This window comes from Lepidochelys kempii, chromosome 1, assembly GCF_965140265.1.
Source record: "Lepidochelys kempii isolate rLepKem1 chromosome 1, rLepKem1.hap2, whole genome shotgun sequence".
NCBI lineage: Eukaryota > Metazoa > Chordata > Testudines > Cheloniidae > Lepidochelys > Lepidochelys kempii.
The window spans coordinates 32,716,080-32,729,678 of record NC_133256.1 but is presented as its reverse complement, the minus strand read 5'-3'; the positions used below and the strand labels follow the sequence as shown (position 1 = coordinate 32,729,678).

Below are 13,599 nucleotides of genomic sequence, written 5' to 3'. Positions count from 1 at the left end.
GTTTTTATACTAAAATAATCAATTTTGAAAGCATCTTTGCTTGGTTTAAGATAAATAGCACCTGTAATCTCTTTATTCTGAGATACTTCATCTCTTTATTCTGAGATACTTCAACTATGAACCTCCACATTACACAAATGTTTTTATTACCAAAAATACCAAAAACCAACCCTATGAAGCACATATAGTTGATTCACTCAGTCCCCTTGTCTTTCACAGTTAGGCTGTGATGCACATCAATTCAGTCCAAACCGACAAAGGTGTTGTAGGTTCCTAACTTCCAATGAAATCAATGGAATCAGGGCTCTGTTTATTCTCCAACACAAAACAAAAGGAAATGTAGAATAATAACAAAAGAAATAGCCTTGTTCTTGGCTGAGATTGTGGAGCCCTCTGGCCTTTGGTAACCAACTTGTCTGGACCTCACTGGCCTAGGGAGGCCCATGGGACCTCCTTGCAGCCTTCTCCTTGTCTCTGTCTCCTCCTATTCACCCCTGCCTCCCTCCAGTGGAGCTGGGACCCTCGTTTATATCTTCCAATTAGGAATCAGGCCCAATCGCTGGGAGATGTTCAGCTGATTCCCTCCAGAACAAGGACAGCTGTTCATTGGAGCCCCTGGCCTTTAAAGGGCCAGTCCTCACTGTTACAGTTACATGTACCCCAGGAATTCCCAAACTGTGGTATGTGGGGTACATGAGACATCTCGGGGCGGGGGGGAGGACTTGGGAGAAATTGTGCAATGGTGGATTTTATTTATTAATCATTGCATTTATTGCATTTTCATAATAGGCTGTTCAGACAACGCTTTAAAACTGTGAGAATTTGTTATATAAAATATGCTAGTTAATTTACTTCATGATGTATCAATGAGAACAGAGATACACATAGATGCTGACGTACAGAGCCCTCAACTCCAATCACTGTACAGAGCAGGTTCAGTTGCCCAGCAACTGTCCAGTTTAGCTGAGCTCAGAACTTAGTCAGGGTTTTGGGTTTGTTTTTTTTTCCAGTTGCACTATAACTATATTTGTACATAAGAGTGAAATATAGACAGATGGCTAAAGACTGGCAGTATTACGAAGAACACACAAAGTATCAGTGATGAGAAGAGTAGGGATACACAGGCAACTGGTAAATCTGGAAGGGGGTAAGCAGGCAGCTGGCAGATCTGGAAGGGGGTACATAATAAGAAAAGTTTGAGAACCTCTGCCCTAAGGGTGTATCTACACTGCAATTAGACACCTGCAGCTGGACCATGCCAGCTGTCTCAGGCTCATGGGGCTCAAGCTAAAGGGCTGTTTAATTGAGGTGAGAGGGTCCCAGAGCTCAGGCTGCAGCCCAAGCCAGAATATGTATACCACCATTGAACATCCCCTTAGCCTGAGCCCCATGAGCCTGAGTCAAGCTGGCACAGGCCAGCTGCAGGTGTCTAACTGCAGTACAGACATACCCTAAGAAGGGTACACTACTTCTTAAAGGGTACATCATGCAAGAAGCTAACCTCTGAGTGGGTCTTAAATAATTCTGTGCACATGGTTCCTCCCATCACTGTTGGGATACATTTTTACTACGTTTTAAAAGACAAAGATACCCTTTACACTCATCATACTGGTGTTTGAGGGTTTTTTTTTCCCTTTCGGTTTTTTTTTTAATCCTCTAGGAACTGTGACAAAAACACAATGGCAACATATGAAGTATTGTTCTGCATTTTATAGAATGAAGCATCTTACTCAGATAAGAGCTTTTGTAAAATGGTTTGTTTATAGTTTATTCCTAATTTCTGTGAATGCTGTTAAAAAAGATCCCTTCTTTTTCTCTCTCTTTTTTTTTTTTTGTGCTAGATACCTGGTGGCTGTTTTTTTAAAGATGAATTCATTGAGATATTTAGGGAAAGCTAAGTGATTTATGTGCTCTGGCAGTAATTGCAGGATGTTTAATTTGTCAGAAGTACCCGACCATGGTTTTGAGAAGTGAGAGGCCTTTGTCATTCCTGCTAATCGAGTTTCTGTTGTTTACTGTGCATAGCAACATCTGGTGGCAGCACAACTTAGAGGAATTGGAAGTAGAAAATCCATTGTAATCAAGTTTTCTATTTTCATTTGTGTTATATGCAGCCTGTATATTTCTAAGGCACACAAGATTCCCTACGTGCAGACTTCTGTACCCCGGTCTCGGTGGGAGGGATGGTCTTGGCTCTTAAAAATATTCTCAGCATACTTTCCACAGAGAAGTCGTGCACACTAGTGTACTGGCAAGCTCCCTAGGGCAAAGGCCATGTCCTTCTGTACGTCTGTATAACATTTACCACAATGTGGCCCAAATATCTATTTGAGTCTCCACCTCCAGACACTACCACAATACAGATAACATGGGAACCAACAGGCAGCCAAGTAGGTTTTGTATATTTGGGGAATCATAGCAACGGCTGAGCTGTTGAATGTGTCCTGTATGGTTCTTTGCAGAGGGTTACAGCTGACTGTGCTCTCCACAATGGCTAACTTTGCCTAAGGAGTTATCATAGATTGGGAAGTGGTGTACCTTTCTTTAGGCTAAAATGGTTGCTAAGCCCCTTATTTTCATGCTAGGATCAAACATAACTATCTGACTCCTTATCCCTCTCCAAGTCCACTTCAACTCCATCTACCAGAATGTGTACTTTGGGCACTTGTCACCCTTCGTATGTGTTCAGAATCTCACTGGCAGTGCTCAGCATCTCACTGCACTGAGCTCTGCGGTTTTAAAACATTAAACCTTCAGACCTAAGCTACAAACAATATTTCAAAAACACAATGCAGAGGGGGTGGGGAGAGATAATGAAAAGGGGCAGGAGGACCTTCTATAGGGCAGGAGGCATTTATCAGATAACTGTACACCTACAAGAATAGAGCCATTGCAAAGTATGAAAATAAATAATATACACTGATAACAAACACTTTAGCAAAGCTTTGCTCAGCTGCTACTTAGTAATCTAGAAGTGCACACTTTATTAATGATGTTGATAGGCACCATCTTACTTTCCCCAGATGATATCTGTTATTGTAATTCTAGAAGTGAATGATTTCCTCTCCCCTCACCCTTTAAAAATCTTTGGAAATTAAATGCAACTTCCTACCAAAAAAACCCCACCCACCCTATTTCAATATAATATTAACACTGTACATTAAACATTTAAAAGTCTAGAAAAGCAAAAATCAAAGTAAAAATTAATGCAACATTAACTCTGTCTTCTGTATGTACTTTATAATATGATCATATGTTATTGTAGATACATAAAAGACTCTATATAAGGTTGTAGAAAAAAAATAATCCTATTTTATCATCTGAAAACTAATAATGACAGCAGCATTATAATATTTAGCACTTACAAGGATTTTTTTATCATACTTTAAAGAACTTTTGCAGGTGAAAAAGTATCATTAGCTCCATTTTACAAAGAGGAAGACTTGAAGGATAGACAGTTAAGAGACAGATGAGATTGTGAGTCAATGACAGAGTTGGGACTAGAACCCAGTTCTCTTGACTGTGAATTCCATGCTCCTATTCACTGGTTTGAATTGCCTCCCTAATGTGAATTCAAACTACATAAATAAAGATTTTTGTGCAAAAATGGGCAGAATTCATGTTGCATGTTCAACCTTAACTGTTTCATTTCCTAACCTTTCAGTACTTAACTTGCAATCTTAATGTTGCATGAATGTTGGAGGTTTTACATTTAATGTTGGGGTAATTTAATGATATCCGGCTTGACAGGCTGATAAATACTGCAATAAGACACCAGTGACAAGGAAAGGAGAGTATCACCTGTCTGGAAAATGAAACTTATACATTTTAATGAACAATCTCCTATCCTAAAGCAGATGCTCAGTTTGAGTACCAACCCACCACCACATACATTAAAGACCTTGGTACAATGGTAATGGACATTAAAAATAAATAAATAAATAAATAAAAATAAATAAAAATGGCCATTAAAATAAATAAATAAAATTTAATTAGCTAAACTAATCAGGATCCCGTTGAAGACAACATAATTTTAGTCAATGATTATTGTTAAACAAGGATTGAAGCCTAATCTCTTAATCATGAAGTAAAATTGAGTTTCAACACTAAGAGAAGTATTTTCAAAATAATTCAGTATTAAAATATTACCTGTTGAAATAGGGTAATATTCTTTGCAACAATGGATGGAAAATCTTGTTCACACATAGAGCTCTGAGAGAAAGTACGCCACAGATCTGCATCTTCAAAGCAGAGTGTCTGATATAGAGCTGGGAGAGAGATCTACAAAGCAAATAGTGTACATTTAACAGTAAAAAAAAAAAAGGCAAAAAATAAAAGCAACAATTTATAGCCGCCTGACACATTCTCAGTATTATTTTTATTCTCTCTTTTTAAAAATACTTTTGGTTCCTTTCCCTTCCTCCATCCCACCTCAGTCCTTTCCATCACCCATGGCTAATTAATTTCACTCAATGCATCAACTGTTCTCTGTCCCAAATGCTCCCATACCTACCACCAATTGCTTTTGGTCCCTACGGAAGGGAGGAAGTGAAAAATAACCAACATTGAAGTATCACAATTCTAGTCCTCAGAAGCTTGTTAATTTATCTCCCTCATGAACTCTCAGCCCTTCCCTTCTTGCTGGTGAGCTTTATGCAGTAGGAGAGTAGCCCTAGATCAGCACTTCAGAGATTGTTACTTTTATTTCACTCCTTTCAGCAGGGGAACATAGACTGTCATAAGAGAAATCAGTCCAAGAAAATGTTGGGACTTCAAATTAATATGAAGCTACCCAATCTGACCACTAGGGACCTCAAACAGGCCTCAAATGTGTGCATGGAAATTTAATCTAGCTACCCAATTTTGCATGCAAAATTGTAGATATTAATTTTTAGGCTAATTATGAAAATACAGTCTTGCATTCTAGAAATGTGTATGTCAAAATGCTAAGTAATTTTTCTACTTCTAATTTTGAATACAGTTTAAAATAACTAAAACTGCAGTTAAGTTGGAAAATATTTAGTTTATTTTCAAGTCCATATTAATACTTCTGAATATATCAAGACCATTTCAAAATGATTTTAAATCACATAGACAATACCTTCAGAGATGCTACTGCCCAAGTTCGTTCCTGTTCTATCCAAGATGGAATTTGGTCACGGATACCTCTTTGTGAATCCTTATAAAACAAAGTAAGCTATATATTTGTAAAATTCAAACCTACAAGTTGTTTAATAACTAAAGTTTCAAAATGAAAACAGATATGAAAACACTGGCAACTTCCTTTACAAGAATCTTTTAATGGTGTTCTATTGATAAATTTATGAATAGTGTAGCAATGTTTGTTTATTATTTCTATTTTATAAAGTTATTACATTTTGCTTATACAAGAGGCACCTCAGACTTGACTAGATTTAGTCCTCCCCCTTCCATCTTCACAGCAGATGAGTACTTCTAAAATATTGAAATCTAGATACTTAAAATAAACTTTACAATAATGTTTTATTGCCTTGTTAAAGCACATTCATGATACACATGGACTCTTAGGAGGCCACTGTAGAAGAACTTACAGGATTTATCTCAATTTAGGGCAGACTGCAGGAGATGTCATACTGAGAAAGGAAACAATCTAGTCAGAAATGTTCCAGTCTGGATCTTGACCTTTCTCTAAGACATCTGGTGTATTCAAAGCAGAAAAAAAAAAAAGATAATATGGAAGGAAAAGCAAGTAATATTCAGGAACAAGATTTCTAAAATGTTGTATAGTTGACCATGTAATGGGGCACCATTACATGATCATGTAATGATATGACCCCCATATCTATCAGGAGAAGGATAACAAGCGCCTCCGTGCTCAACTGTTACCAGATAGACACACCTGCAGAGCCTACTCCAGCTGGAGGAAGCAAGCTTTAAAAGAAGTTGCTTGTCACAGGAAGGCATGGCAACTAGGAAGAAAGCTGCTGAGCCTCAGGAATAGCTGGTCCTTGCTACAGAATGACAGAGAGGAAAACAGTTGGCAAGCCTCTGCTGCCCACGAGACCTTTATAAGGTACCTTATAGAACGTCCCCTTAAACAGGAGGAGGACCAGAAAGGGTGGAATAAAGCTCCCGAAGAGGGAAAGGACTCTTAAAGGGGAAGAGACTCCAAAGCTGCATGAGTATGATCCAGATAAAGACCCAGCCTATCACAGAACACCATTTGGAGCAATTAGCTGCCAAAGGAATTTTTCCCCTCAGAGGAAAGAAGGTCTGACTATAGTACTCAATAAAAGTGTTGATGGATGATCAGGTGGCAGTGTTACATATTTCCTCTGAGGTGACTCACACTCTTTCTGCTCACCATAGCACCACAGTGTGTGCTGAATGGATTCTGCTCCCTTTTTGGACTAGTTTCTGTGCAACCATGTAAACTTCAGTACTTCACAGCATGATCCACCTGGCTATTAAGTATTTAGAAGCTTGCAGACCTAAGCACTTTTAGTGAAAGGAAATAAATAAAGATGACGTTTAAGTAAATTCCATCTTAATGTCTATTTCCACATCCAGGAAGATGAGCTTCCTTTGGGCAAACCAAAGGAAAAATAATTCCTGGTAATGTATGGAGAACAGCGTTTATCCTTGTGAAGATGATTCTGAATTTGGAAGAATCTTCTCTTCATGGGCCAGTGTGTATTAAGAGCATACATTTTGGAGATATTTCTGGCTGTTGTGCTTGTAACCAGGAAGCATGGCATTAGAAGCCATTAGTTTGAAATATTTGGTTCTGACAGACTTTAGCCCCCTGGATAGATCCCAGATAGGGAAGACAGGATTATGGTTTGGACAAATGCTGCACAAGGACATTTATTATTCTTGGATGATCTACCAGAGATTTAGATGAGCCCTTGTGTAATATGCTATTTAGTGTTGGGTCATCAGCAATGATGGTGGGAGATTAGGTCAGATTAGGTCATTCTGTAAAATTCCAGAAGAGCTATAATGCTTGTTTTCTTGGGCTTGACTATCTTGACACCAATGGGAGAACACTGTCCAAATTCTTGCACAGGCCAATGGATAGAAACTCTTTGGAGTTTCTATGAAGCTATGAAACACCATTATTTTGGAGGAATCGATTATCTTGTTTAGTACCCGTCATTACATAGCCATTATGTCACTCAGTCTGGATTAGGATGCAGTAGCAGGCTATAACATAGCAGATGGAGTGGAGACCCTTTATGACATCTTCACTAGGTCCAAGTACCATGGACTTCTTGGCTGATTTTAGAGCAACAACAATAGCAGTTTCCCCCCATTTTTTAAAACTTCTGTAAGACTCGTCCTAGTAGTAAAAGGAGGGGAAGCATAGACAAGCAAATTCAGCTGTTAGTGAATGTTACTGTATGTTTCCAGTCATCTTGGGTGAAGAAAATCACTGTTTTTTTGGTGCTCTGACTGAACACAAATAGATACTCTTGGTGATGGCCTAGCTCCCTGGATATGAGCTTTTTAGCTTTTTGGACTGTCTATCTGCTGAAAGCTTACCCAGTCCACTTGTATCGTCAATATGCCCCTTTTATACTGATTGCTGTTATTAGGTGAGGTGACCTTCTGCCCAAGAAAAAAAAGTTATTGTTTGGCATTTAGATTTGCACTTCTTCTGCCCTATTCCTGCTTGATATATTCCATGATCATTGTAAAGTCTCACTGAACAAGAAAGTGCTCCTTTCTCAAGGGCTCCCGGAATTCTGATGAGCCATGCTGACCATCTCTAGGAAGTTGATACTGTAGGGAATTTCTGATGCTGATCATGTTCCAGGATGTTGTCCCACGTGTAATCCCCATCCTGGAAGACTGGCATATGCGGTCAGGGTTTTGGACTCAAGATTTTGCAGTAAGAATGCTACCATACTATCCTGTTTCCACCCAGTGATAGGCTGGATGTTATCTTTATTTTCCTCTAAATCTCTAATTTGGGAATGGTTACAGGTTTTTAAAAGGAATCCCAAAAACTCTCTCATGTGCAGTCCTGTCCACAGAATAATGTTTGAGGCCAAATGACCAAAGAACAGCAGGTAAATATGGATGAAGGATGCTCTGTTTTATAATACCCCGGACATCAGTGCCTTTGTTTTTTTTAAGTCTTTCTTGTGTAGGAAATGTTCTGGTTCTCTTTGTGTTTTTCTCGACTCCTCGAATATCCTATGAAAATCCTATACTAGTGTAGTGGATAGGAGGGAAGCAGTAGATGTGATAGATCTTGATTTTAGGAAGGCTCCCACATGACATTTTCTTAACTAAACTAAGGAAATGTGGTATAGATGAAAATATTATAAATTAGGGGCATAACTGACTGAAAGATCATACTAAACGAATAGTTCTCAATGGTTTGCTGTCAAACTGGTAGGACATATCTAGTGGGATCCTGCATGGGTCTGTCCTGGATCTGGTACTTTTAAATACTTTCAATAACAACATGAATAATGGAGAGGACTATGTTTATAAAATGTGTGGCAGACACCAAGCTTCGGGAGGTTGCAAGGACTTTGGAGAATGGATGAGAATTCAAAATGACCTTGTCAAATTGGTCTGAAATCAATATGATGAAATTCAGTAAAGACAAATGCAAAGTACTACACGTAGGAAAGAAAAATCAAATGCCCAACTACAACATGGGGGGTAACGGTTAGGCACTAGTGTTGCTGAAAAGGATCTGGGGGTTATAGTAGATCACATATTTACTAAAAGCCAAAAACGTGATGCAGTTGTGAAAAAGGCTAATATCATTCTGGAGTGTATTAATAGGAGTGTTGTATGTAAGACATGGGAGGTATGTTGTATGTAAGACATGCCACTCTACTCAGCAGTAGTGGCGCCTCATCCAGAGTACTGTGTCCAGTTTTGGACTCCACGCTTCAGGAAAGATGTGGACAGAGGAACAAAAATTATAAAAGATTAGAAAATCTGACCTAAAAAGAAAGGTTAAAAAAAAAAAAGGTACATTAGAACCTTATTTATCCAACCCTCCCTTAACCAGCTCTCCATAGTTACCCAACAACCAGGACTCTGGGGCCAGAAGCGAGTGATCTCTCCTCTGGCCACTAGATGGCACTGCAGCATCACATTTTCCCATTCTCCGATTTACCTGGAATTTTGATTATCTGATCTGGCCTTGATCCCAATTAGATTGGATAAACTGGGATCTACTGTAACTTTAGTTTTCTGAAAATAAGACTGAGTAGGGATCTGATAACAGTCTCCAAATATGGTAAGGGCAGTTATCAAGAGAATAAGTGATTAACTGATTAACTGTCCTCCATGTTGGGCTGCATTAATAGGAACATTGCCAGCAGATCAAGGGAAGTGATTATTCCCCTCTGTTCGGCACCGGTGAGGCCACATCTGGAGTATTGCGTCCATTTTTGGGCTCCCCACTACAGAAAGGATGTGGACAAATTGGAGAGAGTCCAGCAGAGGGCAATGAAAATGATTAGGAGGCTGGGGCACATGAATTAGGAGAAGAGGCTGAGGGAACTGGGCTTCTTTAGTATGCAGAAGAGAAGAGTGAGGGGGGATTTGATAGCAGCCTTCAACTACCTGAAGGGGGGTTACAAAGAGGATGGAGGTAGGCTGTTCTCAGTGACAGCAGATGACAGAACAAGGAGCAATGGTCTCAAGTTGCAGTGGGGGAGGTTTAGGTTGGATATTAGGAAAAACTATTTCACTAGGATGGTGGTGAAGCACTGGAATGGGTTACCTAGAGAGGTGGTAGAATCTCCATCCTTAGAGATTTTAAAGGGATGGCTTGAAAAAGCCCTGGCTGGGATGATTTAGTTGGGGTTGGTCCTGCTTTGAGCGGGGGTTGGACTAGATGACCTCCTGAGGTCTCTTCCAACCCTAATCTTCTATGATTCTATGTACACTGAAGGTAGGCCAAGTAGTAATGGGCTTAATCTGCAGCAAGGGAGATTTAGGTTAGATATTAGCAAAACCTTTCTAACTATAAGAATAGTTAAGTACTAGAATAGGTTTCCAAGGGAGGTTGTGGAATCCCTGTTATTGTCTAACCTGTTCTTAAAAACCTCCAAACACCTGTCAGGAATGGCCTACGTACATTTGGTCCTGCTTTAGTGGGGGCAAGAGGGGAAGAGGGACTGGATAAGATGAGCTTTCGAGGTCCCTTCCAGCCCTTCATTTATGATTCTATGAGATATTATCAACAATCTCTTATTTAACTTTATTACAAATAATGTGATTGGGATTGGGTCTATGGGTCACTGGTTACAAAGTCCCTGGGCATGATGCTCTGATAAGTGTGGCATCTAAACCATGCGTCAGATGAATCCCTGGACGGCTCAGCTGCTTTATTACCATTTTCAATAGCTTTGTAAACATCCTGGTGGAGGACAACACATAGTAATTGTGTTGATTTTCATAAACAAAAACAAAGAAACTGCAGTTGACTGAACCTTGACTTTGCATATAAGTCTCTGCCTGTTCCACCTACATTAAAAGATCTTCTTGAGACATGGCAGCAACAATAGAAGCTGCTCTCGCTATCCTCAGTTTTGTCTTCTTCAACAACCTGACCAGCCTCATGACATTTAGGATGATGAAGACTTCTACAGATCTTTTTCTTACCATGAAGATTATTGAACGAAGCTTTGAGAACTTTTGGTTGAGGGACAAGATTAAATCTCAAGGAAATGGGAGAACTTCTGCAAGACAATTTTTTTCTTCTAATCATCTCTTGAGGCTGAAGAAAGAATAAAAAAGGGATGTGGAGGAGCCTGAAATTCCAGAGAATATCTGTATCACTTGTCTGAAGTCAACTGGAATTATGTCTGAAAACTGGGAAATTCTGCTCCTTCGGCCTATTTCTGAGGCACGCCCTGCTGCAGTCAGAGTGACAGCTTGGATTGGAAGGAGAGACTGAAAGCATTCCCTGATCTGGGCTTCCCTATGCTATGCCAGGTCTTACCCCTGCAAAAATAAAAATTCCTTCTCTTGGTCCATCATTGTGAGTAACAACAAAAGAGCTTCTGACTTTATATTACAGCTGGCAGTCCACCTCAATTTTGGGGCAGGGGCTAGAGTTTGTGAAAAGAAGTGAAGATCTGGAATGCTTTGGGACCTTTTTTTCCTTTTGAGTTTGGCTTTTTGGGTTGTCCTTGGGAGGTGATTTCACCATTGAAGGACTGGTCTCTTATCATGTGATGCTCTGTTTTGCCCCACAGCCTACATGGAGTAGGATCTTGAGCCCCATATTCATCATCCAATATATAATCAGAGAAGAGGCCCAGGAACTTCTCTAAGAAATCCTCAGGAAGAGGCAGAGTCCAAAAAGACACTAAATTCCTTGACAAGTCAATCAATTATCCACATAAAAACCTGGGAAAGACCTTAGCCATTGTTCCTTTAGAGGTGGATTGGACCAAATGGTCTGGAGGGTTGGACTTACCCTTAAAGAGTTCTAGATGGGTGAGTAAGCCCAGTTTGCTGAATCCAAGGACTGAAGTTGACTGACCAGCCCTTGCAGAGGTATCTTTGGAGCAATCTCTACTGATGTGAGGATGACACAGAGGCCTCAAAATCCATTTACCATCCAAATCCCTTCCCCTCACAGAGCAAGGTTAGGCTCATAGACTTTAAGGACAGAAAGGACCATCATGATCATCTAGTCTGACCTCCTGCACATTGCAGGCTACAGAACCTTGCCCACCCACTGCTGTAATAGACCTATAATCCCTGGCTGAGTTACTGAAATCCTCAAAATATCATTTAAAGACTTCAAGTTACAGAGAATCTGCCATATACACTAGTTTAAACCTGCAAATTACCCCATGCCCCATGCTGCAGAGGAACGTGAACGCCCCCGCCCCTGACCGCCCCCAAGGGTCTCTTATTAATGTGACCTGGGGAAAATTCCTTCCTGACACAAAATATGGCAATGAGTTAGACCCTGAGGAGGTACAAGACCCAGCAGCCAGACACCTGGGAAAGAATTATCTGTGGTAACTCAACACTCGCCCCCATCTAGTGTCCCATCATGGGCCATTGGAGATATTTGCTGACAGCAGTCGCAGATCGGCTACATGCCTTTGTAGCAGTCTCTTCATACCGTCCCCTCCATGAACTTATCAAGCTAAGTCTTGAAGCCAGTTAATTTTTTTTTCTCCACTGCTCCCTTTGGAAGGCTGTTTTGAAGACTGAGCAATAATGGCAGAGTTTCCCTTCTGTGGCTCCCAAGAGGGTATCCTCCTCAGAGATGTAGCACCACTCAGCCCTTAATCTGTTCCTTTTGGTTGGCTCCAACATGCTGGGAGGGAGGGGTATGAAACCAAGAGCACAATTCCCCTTCTCTGCACAAAAAAATGTCTTCCCCTACTGCTCATTCTGCTCTAAAATGTGGCTTCCAAACCCAGGGCAGTAATGGATAAGGTGGGAGTGTTCAGTTTCCTTTCTGCCTACATAGTCAGAGACAGAAAATCTAAGGTTGGGAGAAAGGGTTGTCAAGGTCTCAGAGCAATGTGGACATGTCTGATTGCCTCTGGTGTTTTTAAGAAGACAGGTGCATCCAAAATATTTTGTGCTGGGGAGAAGTCAGAATCTAGAATTCCCTATTTTAGAGAAAAGAAAAGGAGTACTTGTGGCACCTTAGAGACTAACCAATTTAAGTGAGCTGTAGCTCACGAAAGCTTATGCTCAAATAAATTGGTTAGTCTCTAAGGTGCCACAAGTACTCCTTTTCTTTTTGCGAATACAGACTAATACGGCTGTTACTCTGAAACTTATTTTAGAGAGGGTGGATTTACTGCATTTAAATATAGTTAAATTTACATTTAGGGACAGTACTGCAGTCACACAACAAAAAATGATACAACTTTATCAAAAGTAAAAAAATTACTTATGTTCACATATTTTTAAATATTTCTATTGCTATAAAATAGCTCATCTGTTCATACTATACATACATACACACACATATATATATATATATTTATACAGTAAATAACAAATGTACAATACATTTGAGCATAATCTTTTAGGATTCTATCAATGTATTCCTTATTTCAGAATAAATAAATAAATAAATAAATAAATATAGCTTACTGATTTTCTTAACATGTCTCCAATGATCACACCTGTAAAAGTATCCCATTCCTATGGAAAAAAATCAAATAAAACAACTTAGACAAGGCATAGGGATATCTTAAAGCACACAACATAATAGTTACAGATAAAGTAGAGGGAGATCTGAGAATAGTACTAACAATTATGAATGAATTTTTAAAGGGGCCTAAGGAGTCACCCAGCTCCTGCTGATGTGAGCGCTTAATTCCCTTTGTAAATCCCAAATAAGGTGTTGGAGGGATGGATTTATGAGAAAAGATAAAAGAAGTTAAACACACGTAACTTGACTAATAGAAGTATAGGATGTAGGGGGCATGATATACATTAAAGCCAAGAACTTAGTGGGATTCAAACAGGCACTAGAGATTTCTGTGAATAATATGATCATCAAGAATTACAACAGCATGGACTAAAAAACAAAAACAACATCTACAACAAAAAAGCCTCCTAAAAGTTATCAAAGGAATATAAACCATCATGCTTCAG

General features: G+C 39.6%; 1 protein-coding gene across 5 annotated transcripts in view; it reads right to left on the bottom strand.

The window, feature by feature from the left end:
• The window catches only part of DYNC2H1 (dynein cytoplasmic 2 heavy chain 1), a 407,641-nt gene that overhangs the window by 184,710 nt on the left and 209,332 nt on the right, over window positions 1-13,599 (bottom strand). For all 5 annotated transcript variants that reach the window (XM_073338435.1, XM_073338425.1, XM_073338398.1 and 2 more), the window contains 3 exons: window positions 13,093-13,143; window positions 5,102-5,179; window positions 4,150-4,281 (listed from right to left, as the gene is read on the bottom strand). In XM_073338435.1, coding sequence (XP_073194536.1) covers window positions 4,150-4,281; window positions 5,102-5,179; window positions 13,093-13,143 — 261 coding nt within the window. The remainder of the gene's footprint in view (window positions 1-4,149; window positions 4,282-5,101; window positions 5,180-13,092; window positions 13,144-13,599) is intronic.